The 26,383-nt window shown below is 36.4% G+C and overlaps 2 protein-coding genes across 5 annotated transcripts in view; one reads left to right on the forward strand and one right to left on the reverse strand.

Moving 5' to 3' along the window:
- Positions 1-26,383, reverse strand: part of LOC138693158 (lachesin-like) — a 1,789,721-nt gene that overhangs the window by 259,546 nt on the left and 1,503,792 nt on the right. The gene's annotated exons all lie outside the window — the stretch shown is intronic.
- Positions 1-26,383, forward strand: part of LOC138693355 (uncharacterized) — a 50,985-nt gene that overhangs the window by 19,718 nt on the left and 4,884 nt on the right. Inside the window, exons 6-7 of the mRNA XM_069817273.1 lie at positions 15,321-15,543; positions 21,980-22,199. Coding sequence (XP_069673374.1) covers positions 15,321-15,543; positions 21,980-22,199 — 443 coding nt within the window. The remainder of the gene's footprint in view (positions 1-15,320; positions 15,544-21,979; positions 22,200-26,383) is intronic.

Here is a 26,383-nt window from a genome sequence, read left to right on the forward strand (position 1 = left end):
ATTGGTGAAACACCTGAACTTTAATGAATAGGTGTACTTTAATGAGGTCCATTAAAGGGCTGCTATCAGGTGTATAATTACTACATTTCGGCATGGTCGAGCATAAACCAATTTTCAATACTTTTATCACAACCACAACACATTTCAAATCTTATTGTATCACATATATATATATATATATATATATATATATAATTATTACTATATTAACACATTTAATATATAACGAAACATATAAAATGTAATTATTATTAAAGTCGCCATATTGTTTTTAGAATTAGTACGATCCACTTCCACTAGATAGCAGCCGACACGATTGACAGGGCCGGCAATATTTGAAAACGAGATATCCCTAATGTGAGGAATGTTACTACAGGTACGTAGTATTATATGACAAGTTAGGTTAGGTTAGGTCAGGTTTGATTAGGTGTGTATTAGGTTAGGTTAGGTTTGATTAGGTGTGCAGTATTATGAGAGAGGTTAGGTTAGGTTTGATTAGGTGTGTAGTATTATTATGTTGGCAACACTGAAACCCACTGTTACATCGAAGAAATATGGCGGTATTCTTCGTTCACGCACGATGACTTTTGTATATAAGTAAGGTACGTATGTAGGGTGGGTTGGGTGGGCTTACAGCTCTCCCAATGATCACTTGAATTTCTACTAATCAATACTATAAATCCAAGGCTTTTTCAAGGTATTTTATCAAGCTCAATATCCATTCAGAAAACTTACTTTCATTGTTCTTACGCAGAGACCACTCACAATGTCATACGCTTACGACTTACGTACATGCCTAACGTGAAATATAATACGTTATAACATGTTATGTATCAAAGGTAGTGTGGGTGTGCGTCTTATCACAGAAGCGTTACAATCTGCGCTCTCAAGGCTACATCATTTTACGATCGGGTTCCTTCGGTTTCGCATTGATTAACGACGCTTTGTCCAGTGCATTCGCCTGGACGGCTTTCGAAAACCACGAAAAACCCAAATCAGGATAGTCGCCCCAGGGATCGAACCCAGCAAGGAAAGGTAGGAATCATAACCATTATGCCACCGAGCTCGATAATAATAATAATAATAATAATAATAATAATAATAATAATAATAGTAATAATAATAATAAAATGTAAATATAACAGAATTACGTCATAGGCAACCTTTTGTTATTCCAATTCCTAGAACTGTTTTCTTCAAGAACTCTCCGTTGTTTGTTATGTGTAATACTTACAACTCTCTGTCTTTAAACTTTTATTCTTAATTAGATTTCAGTTTAACAGTTGAAAAATTTCATACAATATTAAAAAGAATTGTATTTCCTTAGATATTTAAATTATTAGTGTATTATAATATTTTTTACTCTAGTTTTTAAATAATTTTACATTATTATATTCACATTTGGCACTATATTAACTGCAATATTATATTCTAGCACCTATTACCGGTATGTACGTTCTTTCTTTCGTTTGTGTTGTTTGTTTTGTTTTTTCTTATTATGTATTTTGTATATGTATCAATGTAAGCCACCTATAATTGGAAGCTTGCTTCTGTTGGTGGTGGATTTAAAATAAAATAAAATAAAATAATAATAATAATCCGTGATTGATGGCCAATAGAGGTACAATATCTACCAGCAGACTTCTGACCTCGCGTTCATATGCCTATAAGAGGTGAACGATTTCCCAACCAGTACGAGGGTAACTTGTCATTAACTTCGTACAAATGATTTGGCTACGAGGAAATTATGTGGATTGAAAATTTGCATGTCGTTTTGCCGCTTTTTTGACAAAAATGCGCTCAGAAATGACTTGTCACCTTAGATCGTAAGTAAAGGATAAGGAAAGGGCTTTCATTAATTTATATTAATGCCTTTCTTTCATTACGCAGTAGGAAAAGCGAAATGTACACTAAAGTAATATTACACACATAATATTACAACTCATTTTAATATACGAGCTTGTCTCGCTTTTATGGAGCATTCCACACATTCCGTAACGTAAGACAAGATGCTATCATTTCAACCATTAGAGAGGTGGCTGCATTTACTGTGGAGGTGTGAACGTGATAACCCTGGCATGTACGATATCGTGTTCACATAGCCTGAATACCAGACTTCACAGGACATTACTTGCTACATCTCATATATAAACACCAACGATAAACACGGCGTCTTACAATTTTAGATCTCAGGTCAACGTTCCCAAACACAGCTGTTAGACGTTGGCATTGCCACTCTCTCCGTTAGTTCACTGTTTGAGCATGGGCCTATCGTGAACCCTGTACCATCTCAGGAGTTGACCGTAATGTAGTGACAGTAGTGTTAGTAATAGTAGTACTGACCAGTGTTACCAACTCGATTCTTAAAAATCCGCTGTGAAGCCGTGCAGAAACCGCTAAATTGCTATATTGTCAATGTAAAATTATATTATTTTGCCCCTGTGAGTGCTAAAATTACCCGCTAAATCCCCATATCAGCAATACAAATTTCATAAATTTTGCCCGCTAAGCTAACGCCGAAAAACGCTAGATCTAGCGGGAAAACCGCTGAATTGGCAACAATGGTAGTGACAGCAGCAGTAGCAGTGGCAGTAGTAGCGGGAGAGAGAGTGGTGGTAGTATAGGTCTCGCAAGGAGGGAATACCGACGGAAGGAATGCGAATCAAACAATGCGATAAGGAAGAACGGGCGACAGGAAAGGTCACGAGATAGCTTGAATGATATTCAAGAGTACAGTCGGAAGATAAATTACAACTATAGAATCAGTCTTGCGTTGTGATAGTTACATTAAGACTATAGTTTGTTCCATTGCATGTGAATATGTGTCTTGTATCGCACGGTATTATTATTTCATTCGTAAACATGTGTTGCGCGTTTAATTAGCTTCGAATTTTTCTCTTGCTACGTTCTTTATTTGCACAGCGATGTCCTCATTTGTTCATCTTCTTGGAAGAGACAGTACTTCCATCGGCCCTCACCTCTTGCCCCCTCGGCGTGCCTACATACACACGTCAAAACAGACAGCAACGCCACCATTGCTTTTCGGTTATCGTTCCTTGCGAGAGCTATACCAATAGTATTTCATTCAACAACGCTTTTACCTGCAGAGTTTATTAGAAATTCAACGTGAGTGAGAAATGACGAATAACTATCAGTGTTATTTTACATATTGTAAAAATATGCAAAAGATCTACATCTTTAGACCAGGACGGTCATCGGGAGCGAATGCAAACTCTAAACAAGGACACTTAATATTCATCCATACGACATCAACGCTGCGCGGTGTTTGGCGGGGAAGAAAGTGAAGGGAAGTCATATGGCTCTCCGTGAGGGGGTAGAATTCGCTCTTGGTGCCCAACCCTGCCTTAGACCGTCCGCCGCTGTCGAGTAAAGGTTAATACGTGTGACCGCTTGGCGGGACCAGGTTCAAATCCTGGTTGGAGCAAGTTACCTGGTTGAGCTTTTTCACAGGTTTTCCCTCAACCAATTGAAGTAAAATTGAAGGGTTTCCCGTGAAAAGGACGTAGCTTCACTTTTACAATGTTATGGAAAGTTGTAAAAATTAAAAATTTTAACTGAGCTTCATTACGGATACTGTTCATTAAATCTTAAGAAAATCTGGTTGGTGAACAGTTCGCATTTTACTGAATTGTTAAATATTTTAATGTTCACTAGTTAATGTTTCATTAGGACTGATTTAATGAAGCTTGGTGAAAACGGCCACGCTTTTGAATCTACAAACCACGTAACAATGGATATCTCGGTGACCACTAGATGAGATGTGAGAGAAATCGATTCATAGGATTCCTTCAACATTAATAATTTCACTTCTCCAATCATCCAGTAAGACTCACGTTATATCTTAATGTGTCACATATTTTTATTTTATTAGGTTATTTTACGACGCTTGATCAACATCTTAGGTTATTTAGCGTCTGAATGAGTTGAAGGTGATAATGCCGGTGAAATGAGTCCGAGGTCCAACACTGAAAGTTACCCAGCATTTGCTCATATTTGGTTTGAGGGAAAACCCCGGAAAAAACCTCAACCAGGTAACTTGCCCCGACCGGGAATCGAATCGGGGTCATCTGGTTTCGCAGCTAGACACGCTAACCGTTACTCCACAGGTGTGGACTCATGTGCGATATAAAAGTTAGAATTATACTCGGAGATCAAAGTATTATTATTATTATTATTATTATTATTATTATTATTATTATTAGTAGTAGTAGTAGTAGTAGTAGTAGTAGTAGTAGTAGTAGCAGTAGTAGTAGTAGTAGTAATGCAATTTCATTGCTTTTAAGCAAGGGTGGGAAACTCGTATTGTAAACAGAGCAGTCATCATGAGTATCTACGTACAACAGCAACTGTAGCGGGAGAAGCTAAGCTCTCTGAGAATGGCTGTTTCCCGTCCCTGGCTATTAAATATATTTTACTCAATGTGTACATTAGTTCCGTTTTATTCCAGTTTAATTTCTTTTGGCGTAGAACTACGCCTTTTTCCTCACTAAGTATGGGCCTACAGCTTAACTTGGAAATTAACCGTAACGTAAAAATAAACTTAATGTCCCTTCTTCTCATTGTGTTCTTCTTGTTCTTTTTGTCGTTCCGTTGTCCTCCTTGTATGCCACTTGTTTTTTCTGTACTCCCATTGTTATCCTTATTGTTCCCTTATTCCCCATGCATTCCCCTTGTTCCCTTGTATTTCCCTTGTTCTTCTTGTTGCACCCTTGTCCGCATTCTATTCTTCCCGTTTCCTTGTATTCTTCTTGTTCTTTTATTCCGCTTGTTCTCCTTATATTACCCTTGCTCTCCTTATGTTCCCCTTGTTCTGCTTATATTTCCCTTGTCCTTCTTATAATCCCTTTGTTCTCCTTATGGTCCTCTTTTTCTCCTTGCGATCCTCTTGTTATTCTTGTATTCCCTCTGTTCACTATGTTTTCCCGTTCTCCTTGTACTTCCCTTATTTTCCTTGGTTTCCCGTTTTCTTTGTTTTCCTCTTGTTTATTTTGTATTTCCCTTCTTCTTCATGTTTCCCATTCCCCTTATGTTTTCTATTTCCCTTGTTCTTCTTACCTTTCCGTTATCCTTGTATTCCTCTTGGCTATTTGTATTGCCTTTGTTTTCCTTATATGCCCCTTTTTTCTCTTGTGTAGTACTCATTATCCTTATTTTCACTTGTTGTCGGAGTATTCATCTTGTTCTCCTTATTTCATTTCTCGCTCCATCCAAACTTTGTTCTACGTAAACAAATGTAGCATAGAATAGCTATAGCCTACACCTGCCGACACGTAGTCGCTCCCACACAACAAATGAAATGAAATCCACACTTTATGGAACAGTGATGAGCAGGCTTCGGTCCTGGGAGCAGAAACGCATGAAGTTCAGAACGAACGGGCGATAGTGTTGTGTTGGTCGAGTGGAGTGGGAGATGGAGCGCACCGTTACTTCGTGTCTCAACATGTAAACAGTCCGTCATAGTACGCACAAAATATATTTCACCCTCTGCAGATGCAGTATATACAGTACATTCCTAGTGTAGACAATAAATGTCTACCATTAAAGTATTAACGTGAGTTGTAACCTTCAATCAGGTGTCCCTACGCCGAAGCCTGTTACACGTACCGCAGCCAAGCAGCAATACACACAACGGTAATGCACATTACGGACCCACCTGTGCTGTTGCAGTCACCCTTCCACACGGTCATGACGTCATTTATACTCCGTGTACTCTAAACCTCATACTGGTTACTCTGTGTCCCTAGGCCGAAGACTGGTGATGAGTACAGAATTGCATCTAGTGAGATGAAGTTGCTACAACGAACAGTTCGGTATAGGTCTACTATATGGCATCATAAAAGAAATAGAGGCGACTTTAAATTACGTTGAAATGGAACTAGTATTGAAATACATATCAAAATAACTGGCTTCAATTTCGCGTCCCGTGAAAAGATGGCAAGGAAACTTTTGTGGAGCGTAACGGTGATTTTAGAACTATATAACCTGTCAGGATGATGATATGTACGCTATCTAAAATTGAATTTTTGTCCTAAATGTTGATGTTGACAATTGCCAGAAAACTAAGACAATTTACTTATATAAAAACCAAAAACGAAGTTTTATTGAAACTAAAATTCTGGGTCTATTCTTATTTTAACTATTTGTTATAAAATCACTTGCATTTAATTTGATGTCCATTAAGTGAAATGTGACGAATGCTGGTAACATCGGCCATCTGTCTTCTAAGAAGCGAAGGTTAGGCAGGCCGGCACTGCCTGTTACAGGTGCTATGTTTTTATGTAGTGTCTGTACGGCAAGTTCTTTGGCCCAAGGTCACATACATTTAGAGTTGGACGATACAAATCATCTGAGTGGAACACCCGTCAAACTCTGACCTATCCTATTACCAACAGAATTATGCTGAGTCACATGGATTATATAACTTCCCGCTTCAGTGGCGTACATTATTTAGTGTTAAGCTAATGTTCAACAATTATAACCTCCGCTGTGCTTTACTTCTGGTTTCCATTCCGAAAAATAAAATGCTGAGCTACAGTCTTCATGCATGTTTACAGGATGATACAGTGCCGATTTTCTGATGTTCTTTTTATGCAGAGTTGTGGTCTGGTAACACAATAAGGAACAACTGCAAATGTAGATTAAATTCGTTGAGAGGGGGCGATACTGTACCTCATTCCTTCTAGAAGTTAATTTCTATTGCTTTTTTGTTTTTGCTCCGGTATTTCCCCTCTTTCCTTTCTCCATTCTTTTATTTACCCGTCCACGCCTGTGGAGTAACGGTCAGTGCGTCTGGCCGCGAAACCAGGTGGTCCGGGTTCGAATCCCGGTCGGGGCAAGTTACCTGGTTGAGGTTTTTTCCGGGGTTTTCCCTCAACCCAATACGAGCAAATGCTGGATGACTTTCGGTGCTGGACCCCGGACTCATTTCACCGGCATTATCACCTTCATTTCATTCAGACGCTAAATAACCTAGATGTTGATACAGCGTCGTAAAATAACCCAGTAAAAAAAATATATAAAATTTATTTAGCCTTTCATTTTACCCTTGCGAGTATATTTCTCACGTTCTTCCTATTTTTCGTTCCTTTTATCCTCTTCTTATTTTCTAGGGCTATCTAATTTGTCAATAATGCATTCTTTTGTTTTTCTCTCTCTTTCTCTCCCCATTTTTTCTTGCTAGCTTCCATAGTTACTTTCTTGTATTCTTTCTCCGTCTTCTGCTTTCTTTCTCTCTCTTTCTCTCTTGGTTACCCGTTGCTTGCTTGCTTTCGTCCTCTATTTCTCTGTCTTTCTCTGTCTTCCTCTAATGTTAGCTTGCTCGCTTTCTTTCTTTCTTTCTTTCTCTTTCTTTTTCATTGCCTACTTGTTTTCATTCATTCCATCTCTTCCTTCTTTTTTCTTTTTTATTTCTTCCTTTCTTATTTCTATCCCTCTCTTTTTTGAGGCCTATAGCTTACTTGCTTTCCTTCCTTCTCTCTCGTCTCTTCCGCTCTTTATTGCTTACGTACTTTCATTCTGTCTCCCTCTTTTCTTTATTTTTCTTTCTTTATTGCTTACTTCCTTTCCTTCTTTCTGTCCCTTCTTTTTCTTCCTTGCTTCCTTGCCTTCTTTTTTCCTTTCTCGTTTCTATGCTTTCATTCATTTTTCTTTCTTGCTTTCTGTTTCATAGCTTCTTTTCTTGTTTTCTTCCTTTTTTCCTTCGTTCATTGTTTTTTCATTCATTATTTTTTTTTCTTCCGTCATGATTCAATATCGTCCTTTGTGGTCACCGAATTATAGGCTAGGTGTTAGTTCATAGGTTCGAAACAAGTCGAGAACGATACGACGTTAAAGGATGGTAAAACCCTTACCATGTCTTTCTTTAGGAGCGGATTTAAGCTATGGATCCCGTATCGTAAATATGCGACACGTAAAATATTTCTGTCTCTTTTAGAGGGCTACTAGGAAAATTTGTCTCGCCCACGCTAAATAATAAAGAGTTAAAATTATTGTTTAATGAAGTACCACTATTTGCTTTTCAATTTTTATCTCTTTTTTTTTCTTTTTTCTTTCCTTCTTCCTTTCTCTCTTTTTTTCCTTATTTCTTTCCTTCTTCGCCTAACCTCTCTCATGTTGCGTTTTAGATAATTTTAAAATTCATACTTAAAAGATACTGAATGAATTTAAATACTAATACAGTCACAATCATGCCATGGTATGAAAGAAAAATTCCACAACCTCGAGCGGGATTCGAACCTGCGACTTCCTGTACTCCGGTCAGGCGCTCTATCACTGAGCTATCGAGTTCGTCTACGCCAAAGGCTTGGAATTATCTTTCATACTGGCGACTCTGTTATAGAGTACTGTCCATAGCGTCTTTTCTAGTCAGCACTGCTTGTGGGTGGGAAGAAACTTTACAAATGTAATCTTCATCTTACGATGTTGGATGACGTCATCCAACATCGTAAGATGAAGATTAAAAAATACAATTACCACGACATCTTTCAGGAGAGATCACAAAGACGCCGTGTTTAAGAAGTAATATAATAATAATAATAATAATAATAATAATAATAATAATAATTTCAAGGGAAAAATTGTTCCGGGGGCGGGTATCGATCCCGGGACCTCTGGTTGAACGTACCAGCGCTCTCCCAACTGAGCTACCCGGGAACTCCACTCGACACCGTCTCAATTTTTCCCTTTATATCCACACAACTCGCGTGGGCTGACGAAACGCCAGAGACTCACATCGAGTGCACACAAACTCTGTGTGACTTGGAATTGTAGTTTTCTGTTAACGTACACAGTGACGTATATATTATGAGGTCCCGGGATCGATACCCGGCCCCGGAACAATTTTTCCCTTGAAATTATTCAAATCTGCTTTACAGGGAGCTTCACCTGAAAGACTAGATTTGCATAATATATGCGTCACTGTGTACGTTAACAGAAAACCACAATTCCAAGTCACACAGAGTTTGTGTGCACTCGATGTGAGTCTCTGGCGTTTCGTCAGCCCACGCGAGTTGTGTGGATACAAAGGGAAAAGTTGAGACGGTGTCGGGCGGAGTTCCCGGATAGCTCAGTTGGGAGAGCGCTGGTACGTTCAACCAGAGGTCCCTGAAAGACCTGAAAGACTAGATTTGCATAATAATAATAGTAATAATACAGTATGGTAAGAATTACAGATAGAGTGGGACTAACTCTCGTCCTTAGGCATGCATAATGTGCTAATTTCAAAATTTAATCTCGTTGAGAAATGCACAGTATTTCTTTCTGCGAGCCCTCTTATTCAAGGACACGGATCTCCCAGCTCTTAAGGAATAGTCTAATCTCAGAATTTGTATTCTTCTCAAATATCTATTACTCTCGGGCCGTGTTTAAATTCAAGGAATTACTGTTAACCAATACACCTAATCATTCCACCATGTCTGAAAATGTAATAATAATAATAATAATAATAATAATAATAATAATAATAATAATAATATATTATTATTATTATTACATTCATATATCTTCTTTATTTTTTATTATTTCTTCCTAACATCATTAAATCTTTTCTTTCTTCTTCTATTTTTCGTACACATTAGCTTAGTTTCTTTTCTCTCTCTTCTTTCACGTCTTTACTTTTCTTACTATTTTGTAACACTTATTCTTTTCTACTTTACTGCTAATGCTGCTGCTACTACTACTACTACTACTACTAGGCCTACTACTACTACTACTACTACTAGGCCTACTACTACTACTACTACTACTACTACTACTACTACTACTACTAACACTAACTACTACTACTAACTTCTTTTGTTCTTCTTTTCTCTTTGTACAGTTTTACTTTTCCCTTCAATTACATTCCTTCTCATTCTGTTTTGTCGTTTTCATCATCTACAGTACTTATAATGATGACAATATCATTGCACAACAAGTCATAGCTTGAGAATAGCTATCTTGTCATGAAAGTGTTAAATGTTGTATGTTTGATCTGAAGTCATATAAATTATGGAAATGATAATATTATTTACAACTTTCTGCAACATCATACTGCGGCGGCATATTTCGATATTATCGTAGCTACAATTTCGAAAGAGCACCGAGTTAACTTGATTGGTTGTAAATTGAAAGGAGCGAGCTCGAGAAAGCGGTCAAGGGATTTCTCTCCTCATCGCTGCTTCTAGAAATACCCTATATTCCAATCTGCCTCGTATCAAAAGAATATCAGGGTTATTCTCCGAAGATCAAGAAGGTCGAAGCGTAGTGCTGGGAAGACACATCGTGCCACTATTAACAATGAATATGACATCTACATCTATTCCCTCTACACTGTTTCAATAAAAATTGTCTCATTTTAATCCTACGCTTCCAAAGCGAAATATAATGAAAGGCATTGTGTGTCAGTCAAGAGAAAAACTAAAAAAGAAATGCTAAGGCACGTACAACTAGATGTCATGAGATGAATACCATAGATAAATATTGTACATTAGAAGTCCTACAACTTAATTATATGATCGTGAGACTATTTGAATTACAAGTGAATGGTTTTGTCACTGGTGGCAAAAATCCCAACTGCATCTCATATTTCACAATTATTGTTATTATTATTATTATTATTATTATTATTATTATTACAATATTTGGGGCTAAAAGGGATGAAGTTACAGTAGAATTGAAAAAGTTACACAAAGCAGAACTGCACGCATTGCATTCTTCACCTGACATAATTAGGAACATTAAATCCAGACGTTTGAGATATGCAGGGCATGTAACACGTATGGGCGAATCCAGAAATGCATATAGAGTGTTAGTTGGGAGGCCGGAGGGAAAAAGACCTTCGGGGAGGCCGAGACGTAGATGGGAGGATAATATTAAAATGGATTTGAGGGAGGTGGGATATGATGATAGAGAGTGGATTAATCTTGCACAGGATAGGGACCGATGCGGGCTTATGTAAGGGCGACAATGAACCTCCGAGTTCCTTAAAAGCCATTTGTAAATAAATAAATAAATTATTATTATTATTTTATTATTATTATTATTATTATTATTATTATTATTATTATTATTTCGTATTATTACCCATTTGTATTTATACAACACCAAAACAACTGGATCAGTTTTGGGTGGGTGGAACATATACGTCTGGATGCGATATTGTGGAGGAAGCTATGTTAAGGATTTTATAGCTCTTATATACTTTGTCCTCAGCCGAGTTTGAAGCCGCGAACATCTGATCCAATGACGAGCATGGTAACCGTGTAACCGCAAGTCCACCGAGAACGACCAGATTGTCTGCCCAGGGTGATCATCGGATATCAATTCAGCAGAGTTTTGGTCTTGGAACTGTATTAAGAAATATAATCTTATTACTGGTAGCACGGAGTTGATAATGTAGCCTACGAATGTTATCTATTTGATGTTAATTAATTGTATACATCACGTAAGTCATACGCCTATAATTTGTAAATGAAATAAAAATAGGCCTACTTTTGGGAATATTAAGAACACCTTTAGATCTGATTAGACCAAGCATTCTTAATGAATGGGTATAAATATATTGCACATGACTATGGAAATATAATTTACTACTACTACTACTACTACTACTACTACTACTACTACTACTACTACTACTACTTACTGGCTTTTAAGGAACCCGGAAGTTCATTTCCGCCCTCACATAAGCCCGCCATCGATACCCTATCCTGTGCAAGATTAATTCAGTCTCTATCATCATATCCCACCTCCCTCAAATCCATTTTAATATTATCCTTCCATCTACGTCTCGGCCTCCCCAAAGGCTTTTTTCCCTCCGGCCTCCCAACTAGCACTCTATATGTACTTCTAGATTCGCCCATACGTGCTACATGCCCTACCCATCTCAAACGTTTGGATTTAATGTTCCTAATTATATCAGTTGAAGGATACAATGCGTGCAGTTCTGCTTTGTGTAACTTTCTTAATTCTCCTGTAACTTCATCCTTCTTAGCCCCAAATATTTTCCTACGAACCTTATTCTCAAATACCTTAATCTCTGTTCCTCTCTCGAAGTGAGAGTCCAAGTTTCACAACCATACAGACCAACCGGTAATATAACTGTTTTATAAATTCTAACTTTCAGATTTTTTTGACACCAGACTAGATGACGAAAGCTTCTCAACCGAATAATAACAGGCATTTCCCATATTGATTCTGCGTTTAATTTTCTCTCGATTCTCATTTATATTTGTTACTGTTGCTTCAAGTTATTTGAATTTTTCCACCGCTTTGAAGGATAAATCTCCAACTTCTATGTTTCCATTTCGTACAATATTCTGGTCACGAGACATAACCATATACTTTGTATTTTCGGAATTTACTTCCAAAGCTATCGCTTTACTTACTTCAAATAAAATTTCTGTGTTTTCCCTAATCGTTTGTGGATTTTCTCCTAACATATTTACGTCATCCACATAGACAAGAAGCTGATGTAACCCTTCAATTCCAAACCCTCTCTGTTATCCTGAACTTTCCTAATGGCATATTCTAGAGCGAAGTTAAAAAGTAAAGGTGATAGTGGTTCTCTTTGCTTTAGCCCGCAGTGAAGTGGGAAAGCGTCAGACAGAAACTGGCCTATACGGACTCTGCTGTAAGTTTCACTGAGACACATTTTAATTAATCGAACTAGTTTCTTGGGAATAGCAAATCCAATAAGCTGTTTGCCCATTATATATATTGTATATTGAAAATTCATTGGGAACTGAACATCAGTCCCTTTATGGAGAGGTCGTCAACGGACTGCCCTACGGTCAGAGAATCATCTATTTTATCTAACACTATTCGAGTAAAACGTAGAAAACGTCTTGTTGTTATTTGATTTTTCTGGATATCTGTCACTGAGTCTTCATTCATGTCACTTTGTGCGTCTTATCTTGTTTACGGTGCCCCATGATTCAAAGAAATATTAAATGCACTGTAATTGAGGTCAAGGCCACTGCACTCTCATATCTCCGTATTCATTATCTTTCTGGTATTCCGTAATAAAAAGGGCGGTACGTTCTTTGTAGATATCGCTACAAATTCAGGACACAAGAAGAAACGAAAGTTTGTTTGCTGTAGTTTGTTCTGTGCTGTGTTGTTTCAAATGAATGTATGTAAAACAAAATATATCATTCAAACTTCGATATCCTACATTTCATATAGGACTGTCGTCTGATTTGCGTTGTGTTCATTTCGTAAGGGACATATCTTTCATTGGTAGGCTTGTAATGTTGGGGATCGATTACAAAAAACTGTTGACTGCAGCACTGTACATAGGCCGGGGACGTGAACTAGTACAAGGACACTGACTTGGTTCTGCGATCGATGACGGGGATAACAAGGTGCACATAAACAAATCTGGACAGCTCTGAAAGTAAATATAGTCTCAGCCAAATAGCATCACAAAGATATTACCTTTCGTTATATGCAGAAGAATTACCTCAGAATTATTCCTGGGTTTCAGTTTTCTATTTTCTTTTCTTGTGATACAATGTCTCTGTATGTAATGTCGCTTGTCACCTCGTATGTTTGTATTACATAATTTACATATAATGATCCCGTCATTCACTTCAAAACACTCACCAAATTCCGCAACAAAAATAGCCTATGCGCCTGAGGACCTTCAATCTTCGGCATTATTATTCAGCAGGTACACTGTTTACGCATGCTAGAGTACTGACTGGTGAACGGATAGGAAACTTGAGATCACCGAGTCCACACCTGTGGAGTAACGGTCAGCGCGTCTGGCCGCGAAACCAGGTGGCCCGGGTTCAAATCCTGGTCGGGGCAAGTTACCTGGTTGAGGTTTTTTCCGGGGTTTTCCCTCAACCCAATACGAGCAAATGCTGGGTAACTTTCGATGCTGGACCCCGGACTCATTTCATCGGCATTATCACCTTCATATCATTCAGACGCTAAATAACCTAGATGTTGATACAGCGTCGTAAAATAACTCAATAAAAAAAAAGAGATCACCGTAACTCACCCAATTGGTCCCCAACATTACAAGCCTCTTTATTAGTCAACGGTACTTAGACCTATTTGTTTCCTGTATTTCTTAAAATAATGCTTATGTGCCACGTTAATTTTCATTTGTTCTTTTACGTAAAATAATGATGCACAATGGGGAAAACACAAGAAAATTATTTTCGTACACAATTCACACTACATTCACATTGCTTTGGAGTACCCTAATTTACTAAAGAACGTATCCAAGATTAATTTAGAATTGTGATAAACGAATTATTCTTTCACAAAAAGGTGCGCTTCCTGGATTAAAATGTTTATATGTTAAATATTTAAACATAGTTTCAATTGACAAACATGTTAAACAAATTATCCTTGCACAAAAAAGACTGTTCCCTGGATTGTATTTTAATATTTCGAATACTGTTGCAATTAAGAAATACGTTAAAGGAATTGTCATTGTAGCAAAAACGGATGCTCCCTGCACCAAATGATCGGATGTATTATGAGGTTGTTATGACTGAGATACCTATTGTTATTTGTTTTCATGACTCACAAAGTATATAAGGACTCGCACTAATGTAAGAGATGTGGATGTCGAGGTCCGGAATGGCCCACAAGTCACAATTCATGTCAAAGATGTTGCTTTGTTAATGAATTATGCAGTACGAAGTGGTGCGTACTATACGGAAATATTATCTATTAAGTATACAGCTTTCCCAGTGATCACATCGTTTCTCTATAAAGTGGTGTATTCAATTTTGTGGTTATTATTAGTGACTTAATTATGTTTTATCTGCCGTGTATGGTGCGGGAAGAATTTACCGAAGTTTCACCAATCTTTATTTTATAGGCCTACATTTCTTTACCGTTCCTTTCTTTTTCTTTATCATCATCAACATCTTCATCATCACCAACACCACAGCCACCACCGTCACCATCATCATCATTATAATTTCTTTCTGGTTTATTTTTCAAAATATCTTGATTCAAAGAAACTTGTGTCAGTGTAGCCCCTATTTGAAGATTTCCGACTGATATAACATAGCACAAAACAATATGGACACAATGGCGATAAAAGTGGTTTGTATAATAGATTTTATTATTATTATTATTATTATTATTATTATTATTATTATTATTATTATTATTTCCAAAGCCACTAATCCTATATGCTTCTGATTATGTTTGAAATAATTAACAAGCAATACTATGTATATATGATTTGACGATAATCTCCTTTTTTTCCGTCCGGAATCAAATTCGGGTTACCTGGTAGTTTCAACATACAGAATTCCAGTATTGTTATGGAAGGGATTTACTGTTTTCAGGATATTCAGAAGTTCATGGATGAAGCGAAGGAAGGCGTTATATACTTCAGTTTAGGCAGTATTTTAAGATCTGAGACACTGCCACACAATATACTTCAAGCGTTCATACAAGCATTTTCAGAGTTGTCTCTGCGAGTTTTATGGAGATGTGATCCACAGAAAATGCCAAAACTTCCAGACAACATTCTACCATACGACTGGATGCCTCAACGTGAGATTCTAGGTAATTCAAAACTAGAATATTATATAGTTAGATGTAAAATGCGCTCATTTGTCAATAATTTATTAAGATCTATCTTTATTATTTATTTTGTTAATTATCTAGTTATTATGTACACTAGAGTAAAGTACAATATGTTCCAAACATTGAACTTTACAGGATAGCTGAATAAAGTGCTCTGTATCTCGATACCATGATACTACATAATGTCCTTTCCAATTGGCTAGATCGCTTATTATTATTATACGTAGAAGATAGTGCTCTGCACTACTAAAATCAGAACGAAAAAAATATAATATATTTAATATGCCAACGCTTCAGGTTCATAAAAATGGACATAGTGTCTTTTACTCCGGTGGACAGATATATGAAATAAAATAATTATTGTCCAAGTCCGATAGGTAACGTGGGTGATATTCGTGAATACAATGCTGACAGATGGGTCGCTCTACCTCAGCCCTGAAGGAAGAGTACCCAAATAGAAGTCAGTTTATCATCATCATTACTTAAATTTCTTCTCTTTCCGTAATATTCGCCATGATTAATCACACGAAAGTCTTATTCAATTGTTTGTGATGACCTTTTATGTATGATTATTAAATTCATGGCCTCCTTATTCTCTATAGTGATAAATTGAAGAATTTATTTTTATTTTACACACATATATTGCGATTTTAAATTTGAGGCAATTTTTACAAAATAGGCCTACACATTTGTAAATGATAAAAATTTGATTTGAAAATTAAAAATCCAAAAAGGGGGAGGAAATAATGCATGGAGCTTTAAGAAAAACACAGTCCTTGGCACACTAATGAAAAGCATAGTTGATTTATAAAAAAAATCAAAATATTCCTATTTTCAACCCAGTAATATTTGTATACAGAATTTCTCCACATTATTAAGAACAGGAATGCTACAAGCAGTGCACCTTATATTTTACTTATATTAAGTTATATGTTAAAATCTTATCTACTGTAGTTTTTGGGATTCATTTCTTGGCGTCCCTCTGGATATCCCGACTCCATAACACGCTATTTAGCTACTGTACATATCTTCTTTCCATATTTATACGATGATATTTTGTTTTTCTCAATCCTACCTGATATATCATAATTCAAGGGTGTGATCCCAAAACTTTCTATTCAATTGCCCATTTTTTATTTATATGCATAATGCATATGATTATGTTTGAGACCTCTATCATATTTTAAGCGTATTTTCTTCCAAACCAACGCCAATTTTTTCAATAAGAGTTGCTTTTAATGTGCACATTACTTGAAAATTCGCTCAGTCCTTAGACCGATGGATAAAAAAAAAGAACAAGCCCAGTGTTTTCATAAAAACAGACTTAACGCGTTTTGAGCTCACACTCTTCAATTGATCCTAAGTGTTTCAACTGTGCTTTTGATTTAATCGTACTAAGCTGATGCTGTTAATTTTGGCTTTCTCCTTCACCGACTACATGTCTATGGCCTATTCTTTTACAGGTTTCTGACATTTTATTTTCATTTAGGTCCTATAGGCACAAAGACGATGAGGTTTAGTTCTCATTCCAACGTATCTGTAACCTGTAAGATGAGTCTTCTTATGTATTTTCAAATACCCATTGTTTCATTGTTCGATATTTCGTCATATGTAGGTCCCATTCACATCTTTATTTCTTCTGTGAGATTTTGTACATTATTACAGGGTCATTACATAAATCATAGAAACTGTGTTATGTCTTCAGAATAACCGAAAATATGATTAGTTCAGTACACAGTCTATGTTTGAAACCCTGTTGTATACTGTAAGGAACGCTATCGCCAAATTGCTTTTGTGTGCATTGGTGGCTAGTTTACAGCACACGCAAAAGTTAGTAGGTATGTTAGAGGTTATGCTCCAACATACAGTAGATGAATGGTGTCATCATGGTTCACCACGAAGACACAAGTTTCGACAGAATCCATCACCTACAAAGGTCATAATCATTTTGGCGTATGACAGCCAAGGTGTTCTGAAGTATCATCCTGCTTGTGAGGGCTACACTGTCAATGCCCAATACTACAGAACATTCCTGATGTGCCATCTGCTTTGTACAATACGGAGGACACGTCCAGAAGTGCTGAACAATCCCTTAATCCTCCTGATAACACAACAGCATACACTGCACCTCCTGTCAGGAACCTTTTGCAGCGATGGGAGTGGGAGATCTTGGAACAGTCTTCCTACGCGCCTGATTTCAATCCATGCGATTTTGATCTCATTCAGCAATTGAAGAAACCGCTACATGGGAAGCGGTTTGCAAACAGGGAAGACATCTTAACGTTTCGACGAGAAGTTGTACACATAGACGAATCGTACACAGCTGAAGGTATTCAACGCTTGCATCATAGTTGACAAAGATGTGTGGAAGCCTTGGGGGGTTATTTTTAAGGATATTCGCTCTGAGTATTTACTTTATTTCCTTTTGTGCACAATAAAACGATTTCTATTTACGCTTATTTCAATTTCCCTTACCCATTGTCTCTTGTACCCAGACCCAATTTGGTACTAGAACTACGAAATATATTCCAATGACATTCAATCGTATATAGTGAATTTCTATTCCTGCTACTTTACTGGCTGATGTAATATAGTTGTAATGACTTATGAAATGACCCTCGTAAACTATTGACTTGTATCATAATCTTTGCTCCATCACGTTTATTATCCTTAAATCTTTCATCTCATATGTTAAAGACGTTTATTTTACATCATATTTGACCTCGATAATCCAGAGTAGGTCATTACTGGTCTCCTGGTTGATTTGTGTATTCTAAACTTACTGTCAGATGACATAAATTTATTGTGTCATCAAGCCATTTAAACATCCTCATAAACAGCGGTGTTTACAAGGATTTTCTCACCTCTGTAGAAATTGCGCTTTTATTGGACACAAGACAACTATCAAATAAATATAGAACGAAGGTCGATGCGGAGTCCTGTAGTGAAGTAATTTCGATTAAAATTATTTCGATTTTCATGTATGAATTTTGTTAATACAATATAATAAATTTGTCTTATTGGAAAATCATCAAGTTTTAAAAATCAATAGGTTTATGAAGACATATTTTAATTATTTTCTTCTGTAATAAATAAAGTGGAATAAAACTGAATTTGAAAAATTGGCACTTAGCACATTTAGAATGTTAGATCTTCAATTGTTTTTCCTCTGACACATATCGTCAAGTGAGATGTACTGTCTGATAATAGATGTAAAGTCTTAGAAAAAGTTTTGTCGCACAGATACTTTACAAGTCCCAGAAAGGAGGACTGCACATGATCAGAGGAAGTGCGACCTGGGTCACAAGAGAAGGACTAGTTGAGGTAATAAAATTAGTTTTGTTTCGTTGTATGATCATGCGCACTGCCTCCTTTCTGGGACTTATAAAGTATCTGTGTGACAAAACATTTTGTAAGACTGTTTATATCGACAGAACCTCAATCAGAGGTATAGTTTGTAATTTAATAATAATAATAATAATAATAATAATAATAATAATAATAATAATGGCTTTATTTAACCTGGCAGAGTTAAGACCGTAAGGTCTTCTCTTACACTCAACCAGGAATAAAAATTGCTTACACAGTTGAACATAAAACTGGATCGGAATTAAATAATTACATACTGATATAATATAGGTACATAATGAGATCAAAAGAGGTAGTTACATAAAATGTATCTCATAAAACAAAAATAAACATAGTGGAATACATATTAATGTTGTTAGAATCAAATACGAATCACATAAAAACAGAAGCCGATAATTCAATAAAACATGTACACAGTAAAAATAAAAATAAACACATTAGCATACATATTAGTATTAGATTACAATTAAGTAGGATTTACATAATTAAACCAGAAACCGACAATTGAATAAAATTTACACAAAAAATAGATTAATAATAAAAAAGAACGCAGTGGGATACATATTGGAGTTAAATGATAAATAAACACAATTTAGATAATTAAAATAAGAAACAAAAAAAAATAAATAAAAATAAATACAGTGGAACACATTCCATTAAATATTTGCAACGCGTTAGGTCTGGCAACTCATCATAAGATATTTTTCTAATTTACATTTAAAGGAAATTAAAGTTCGGCAGCCCTTGACTTCAGGCGACAGAGAATTCCAGTGACGAGGAGTAGCAACAGTGAAAGATGAAGAATAAAGAGATGATGTGTGCAGTGTTATTTCTAGCGTGTTATAATATTGTGACCGAGTATTTAAGTTATGATACCGAGAAAGACTGTGGAATCGGACAGATAAGTTAGAGGGAGTAGAGGTGTGCAAAATTCGGTATAAGAGAGAAAGGGAATGTAACTTTCTCCTCTCATTTAACCTGAGCCACAATAATTTATCGAAAGGAGGCGAAATGTAATGTGATCGTAGTAGCGGACATTACAAATGAAACGAACACACGCATTATGAACACGTTGCAGTTTCTGGGATAAATCCACCCTGAGATCACTGAATAAAGCATCACAATAATCGAAATGAGGCATAATAAGAGTCTGTCATAAAAGGACATGACAGTATTTGGAGAAACCATGCCCCAAAACTGTATTTTTTGACAATAAATATTATTCAGAACATAGGATTGAGTATGATTGGAGTATGAGGGTTTGAAACGGAGACTACGACATGTAAGGCGACATATTGGCTGTTCACATAACGGTTCGCCTACGGCTGAGTCCAGAGGAGAAAACAGAGAATGTCATAAAGGAAGGAAGGAATCACAGTGCCCACTCATGCCAGTGCACGTTATTAGTCCTTTGACTGCGAGCTCATAACCAGCGACCACGTCCTCTGCCAACTGATCACGCAGGTGGATTTGCAGCATGCTCTCATCCGGTTGGGGATGTTCTCTGACATCCAGACCCTTTATTTATTTTTCGTTTATTTCTTGCTTCCCCTCCAGCGAATTCCTGAAAAGTGCTTTTACAGTGACCATAGTAGCTCGCTTTTGGAATTCTTTTACAGTCGTCATAAACGTATACAGAATGTTTAAAAATGCTTCTGATACCTATATAACTTCCTTTGCAGAGGCGAGTTGGTTCCGTAAACTTCGCCATCGACTGTAGCTGCCTAGGTTCAAGACTAGATAAAATAGTGAATACTGATCTCGTTGTATTTCCCAGAAAGGCTTCGAGGTCCACTTAGTTACCTAATAGAACTGAGAATAAAAAGTTTCCAGAAAGTAAATATCTTATGGGAACAACTAAAGGTTGCATGTGATACAACAGTATTACTCGACCGAGGCCAGTGGAGCCTTGCAGCCCGGAGCCGTGGCGCTACTGCTCCTGCGTTCGTAATACCGCATCGCGATAGTTCACGCTACGCCCGCGGCTCCACTCGCCTTGGTCGAGTAGTACCACAGTGTAGTATATAAGTCACAAAGCTCAATACATAGGGAATATGCATCCATAAATAGTTTGCTAACCACTAGGATCGCTACTATCACCTCATCACAGACAATACGAAATAGTACCGGCACAGTCTACTGTTCCTAGTACCTTCATCACTTCAAGCTTCGTGACTCTATATACCAGACTGTGGCAGTACCGACTATGCTAGCTACTAGTGACCGGATCTTACCGAGCGATGTGAAGTAAAAGAGAAGCGATATGTTGCTAATAAAATTTGTTACTATATTCTTTGAAAATTAATTGCAATAGTCAAATGAAAGGATTAGCGAGTATAATGTCGGTTTTTAATGCACTAAAGGAAAGTGCAGACTTTCAAATATATTATTATATATTATCAGAAATAAACGAAGGAGAAATATGTGCTCAAGGGAATATCGTTGAAATCGACGAAAGAAAATTTGAAGTTATTCACCAAAGGGGTAAATAATTATGCCACTTTGGCGTTGTATTTTTGTTCCAGGGAAAACAACTCGTTTTCTACGAAAATACTCGCAGCGGCCTTTATTATTTATTACTTCCGCGAAATTCACTAGTTTGATAAACAAAAATATTATAAGGCCCATGATAATGTTCCGTCATGTTGGCGATATTGTGTACTTGGCTTGTCATCGTCACTCTCCAGTTTAGTTGTTATAATTTTGTTATTTCTTGAAGAAGAAACTATTCATTTCGTGATAATTCCATTGTTGGAAATATACATTTTTAGGTGACAGAACAACAGAAATTAAAGAGCTGTAGTTCTGGCAAATATCTACTCCGTCCTCGTTTCATCACGCAAACTGAACTTATTTTCAACTTGTTTGAAATGATGAAAATAACTGTCATAAAATTCTCCCACATGGCCAAGGGTATTCAAGGCTACTTTTAAACTATAATATGGCATAAGCATAACATCTGTATATGTGGTGTGCTCCGTATTTATGTGTAAATATTTAATGTACAATGCTAAGCGACTGCTTAAGGAAATAAATTTTATTGCAGCACATCCTAACGTCCGTGTGTTCATAACCCATGGAGGAATGATGGGAACGCAGGAAGCCGTATACTTTGGTGTCCCCATGGTTGGGATCCCATTCGCAGCTGATCAGAAATTGAATATCCAGAATTATGTCTCCAGAGATGTTGCAATTCAGTTAAACTTCGGGGACATTACAATGGAAAGCATCTTATCTGCTCTCAAAACAGTCATATATGATCCTAAGTAAGTAAAACTGAGTAATATGTGGTACCATATATTTTACTTTGTCCGGAAGAAGATTTTATATAGAAGCTTAAAGTACAGTTCCATTTTCTTCCATTTTAAATTCTTTGTGAACTCAGGTGTCATGATTGTCACCCAGGAGTCTTAGTTTGGCATGTTTTTATTGTACAACGATGTTATTTATGCTTTCATTCAGAGCAGTCATTCACAGTTATTTTTCAAAAAATGTACCGCATTTATAGTACGGCAACTCTTTGTTAAACTTATTGTGAAATTAAGTAGCTGTAACAACGTTTTATTTTTGCCATCTTCATTAATGGATAATAGTGTCTATGTTTATTTTGCCAAAAAAAAAGCAAAAGAAAAACAAATATTGAAGAAACTGAATATTCTGTGATTGTAGTTTCCCTTTGCTTCTCAGAACGTCCAAGAGTTTCTTAAGCGTCACACAAACCCCGACTCCTGAAATTTGAAACAATAGACGACTAAAGGAAAATGAAGCTTATGTCAACATGAAGCAGAGATATTTCAGAATAAATTAGTATATAACTTATTACAGTAAAATTGAATACTTTTTTTAAATCTCAAGACAAAATTAGACATTTAAGGAAAAAGTGAAGTTTTATACGACTTATAAAGACTAAATAAACCACAAGACATCGATTAATAAAACTTGTCAATCACTTTATATAATATAACAATGCTTCTATCTCATTTCACTTCAATTACGGTCACAGTAGAAGCATACAAGATTATTCCACAACCACCGTCCCCGAATATGAGCGCGCATAATGCGGAGCTGTTAGTTTCCATATGTTTACGATAACATCAAGTTCTCCCCAAGCAAAACAAGATCTTCTCTTTTCTCTATGTGTATAAAGTTTCCGATAAGCAAGTTATAATCTTAAGTATTGAATAAATTAAACAGTCTGTGCTTATCTAGTATTACATTTATAGCATTAACGTTTTCATTACGTGTGTATCATTTTCAAATGCGAATACCTGTTACATTTAAATAGGTCTGCTTGACTGTGGGATTGGAACATTCATGAACATCATTGATGCTGTTAATAAACTACATAAAAACACATTGAGGATGAAATAGATAAAAATATATATGTTAACAATAGTTCACGTGACCACTTCGATGACATGTTGTTAGAGTAGTCTTCTCTTAATGTGGATCATCGTGGTTAAATATTATAAAATATCCAATAAAATGGTAAATGTTAAAATTAACTGCACTGATAATCACTATAAAACACTGTAGTCTTGTTGAGTTGTTTTGATGTTCATTTATGTTCATATATGCTATATGTTGCACTATTTCCCATTAGATACGTCGTACGTAATGTAGGTTTTGTATTACTTGGTTGTAGCTTGGTGGAAGAGTTGTTAAACAAGTACAGAATTCTTATTGACCTCGTGCGGTTTTCAGTCTAGCCATTGTGCAGTGCATGGTCTGGGTATGATGTTTGTTTCCCGATGGCTTGGTTAATTTTAACATTTACCATTTTATTGGATATTTTATAATATTTAACCACGATGATCCACATTAAGAGAAGACTACTCTAACAACATGTCATCGAAGTGATCACGTGAACTATTGTTAACATATATATTTTTATCTATTTCATCCTCAAGTTCTGTTTTCATGTAGTTCATTAACAGCATCAATGATGTTCATGAATGTTCCAATTCCACAGTCAAGCAGACCTATTTAAATGTAACAGGTATTCGCATTTGAAAATGGTACACACGTACTGAAAACGTTAATGCTATAAATGTAATACTAGATAAGCACAGACTGTTTAATTTATTCAATACTTAAGATCTTCTCTTGTTCTTTCTCATGAAGTATGAAGAATGGAGAGTGTAGCCAACATAATTATTTATCCATTTTGAATCTTGCGTACACTACTTTTAACACTTGAATATAATTAATTGATTAACTAGTGGACTTACTAGTGTTAATTATGTAAGATTTGTCCGGCTTACAGCTGTTTCAGTGCTTCACGCACTATCCTCAAAGCCTACTAGATCACGGCGTCATCTCGAACTTCTCTGCCTGTTATGTGGGTGTGTTTGATTGTTGAAAGGTGTTGAAGAGTGGAGTCAAATAGTGTGTGTGTGTGTGTGTGTGTACTGAAATTGATCTGTGTGTTGAGAATTTGATCGGGGTGTGTTTTAGTGTGTTTGTATATTTCGTATTGTTCTAGTGTGTTGAGTTTTTGGTTCTTGGGTTGTATGTGTAGGATTTCCATGTCCGTATTTATGTTATTGTATGTATGGCTAGCATTGGTTATGTGATCGGCGTATGTAGATGTGTTGTGTCCTCTGGTTATGGCTTTAATGTGTTCTTTGTAGCGTGTTTGGAATGATCTGCCTGTCTGTCCCATGTAGAACTTATCGCAACTATTACATGTGAGTTTGTATACACCTGTGTGGTCGTATTTATTTGTTTGTGTTTTTTGTGTGTTGAGATGTCTTTGTAGTGTGTTTTCTGTTCTGTATGTTATGTTGTATTTCTGCTTTCTGAATGAAGATGCGATCTTGTGTGTGCTTTTGTTTTCATATCTTAGTGTGATGTATTTCTTGTGTTCTTGTGTTTGTGTTGTGTTTTGCGTGTTTTTGTGTTTGTGTTTGTTAAGTTTTTGTTTTGTCTTTCTTATGACATAAGATTTACAAATTATACTCGGAATTCAGTTCACACTTATGAATGCCATATAAAGGAATTGGCGGATAGAATTCGCACAGCGTCCCAAGTTGTAAGGCAGCAATCTAATAAGGGACATGAACAATCAAAAGCTCAGTATGATAAGAAAGCTAAAGGGCGTGACTTCGAAGAAGGAGATTTAGTGTATTTATACGACCCTGTAGCCTCAAGATGCAAAGCTAAGAAATTTGCCTCTCATTGGACAGGACCGTACGAAATATTACCGAAGTTATCTAACCTAGTATACACAGTAAAACTCACGGAAGACAAGTGTATCAATGTACACATCAATAGAATAAAAGCATGTAAAGCTAGACGTGCATTAGACGATGAAGTTCCTCCAGAAATAATATCTTCACATCCGGTAGATAAAGACGCACAAGCGGATGAAAGCATTGAACAGGAAAGGAACCCAGTGCTAATGGAACCTGAAAATACCAGGTCACTAGGCGCAGCAACTGGCGCTATTAAGAAGAAATTAAATAAAGTAACGAAACGACGCAACGTCGACTATGATAACGATTGGGAACCAGAAAATGCACGCGATCTTCGTGAAATAAATAGAGAAGCTACTACAAGCCCATATAACTTAAGAGATAGAGGAAATGAGCCCAGAAATTATGTATTAGAATCTGACGAGGATAATTGTATTAATGATAATTTTAATAATGAAATTAATGAAGTTACAACAGGAAATTTAGAACCAGAGCAAGTAAGACAATCAGAACAGGAACATAATGTACACTCTCCGCGTATTAGTCATGCAGATAATGAATGGAGATACCCGTTACGTAACAGAATGCGACAATTGTCAGAAGATATGTAGTCATTGGAGCACATTTTGGAGTCGTGTGTGATGCTCCATTCCACACATTGATGTTTATTGGAACTAGCGTGCTGGCCGGTAAAGTTCGCTTGAATAATACTCCGCCGCAGCATCGAGCTAAATTGAAAGTAGAAGTTTTTATAAAAATTTTTTATGTTAATATTTTTAGATTTAACCTACTGAAATTTATGGAATAAGCTCTAAGACTGATAATATAATTACCTTATAGGACAGGCGACTAGGCCCCTGTAAGTTTAAAGAATCGATTAATACTCGTGTAGGATTTAACAAGACTTAAGTAACGCTTAAGCATTTATGTAGATATATGAAGTGTAATTCGTATATTTTTTCAGTGATCGCCATATGTATAACAAGTATACTGGCAAGGGAACCAGGACAACCAGATAGAAGCTTGGACTTTAATAAAGGTGCCATCTTTCTTAAAGACAGAGACATTTTACTCACAGGAGATAGGTGGACAATTGTGGTGAACATAGACTTAGAAGTGTACGTCAGACTGATTGAACGGCTAAGAAAGATACTACAGGAAGCCAGAAGTAAAATTGACAGAGTAATGTTCGGAAGACTTACGGTATTATGGACCGAAATAGATAGAGTTAGTGGTTTAGTAGAGAAACTAGC

The sequence above is a fragment of the Periplaneta americana genome, chromosome 17 (assembly GCF_040183065.1).
Source record: "Periplaneta americana isolate PAMFEO1 chromosome 17, P.americana_PAMFEO1_priV1, whole genome shotgun sequence".
Classification (NCBI taxonomy): Eukaryota; Metazoa; Arthropoda; class Insecta; order Blattodea; family Blattidae; genus Periplaneta; species Periplaneta americana.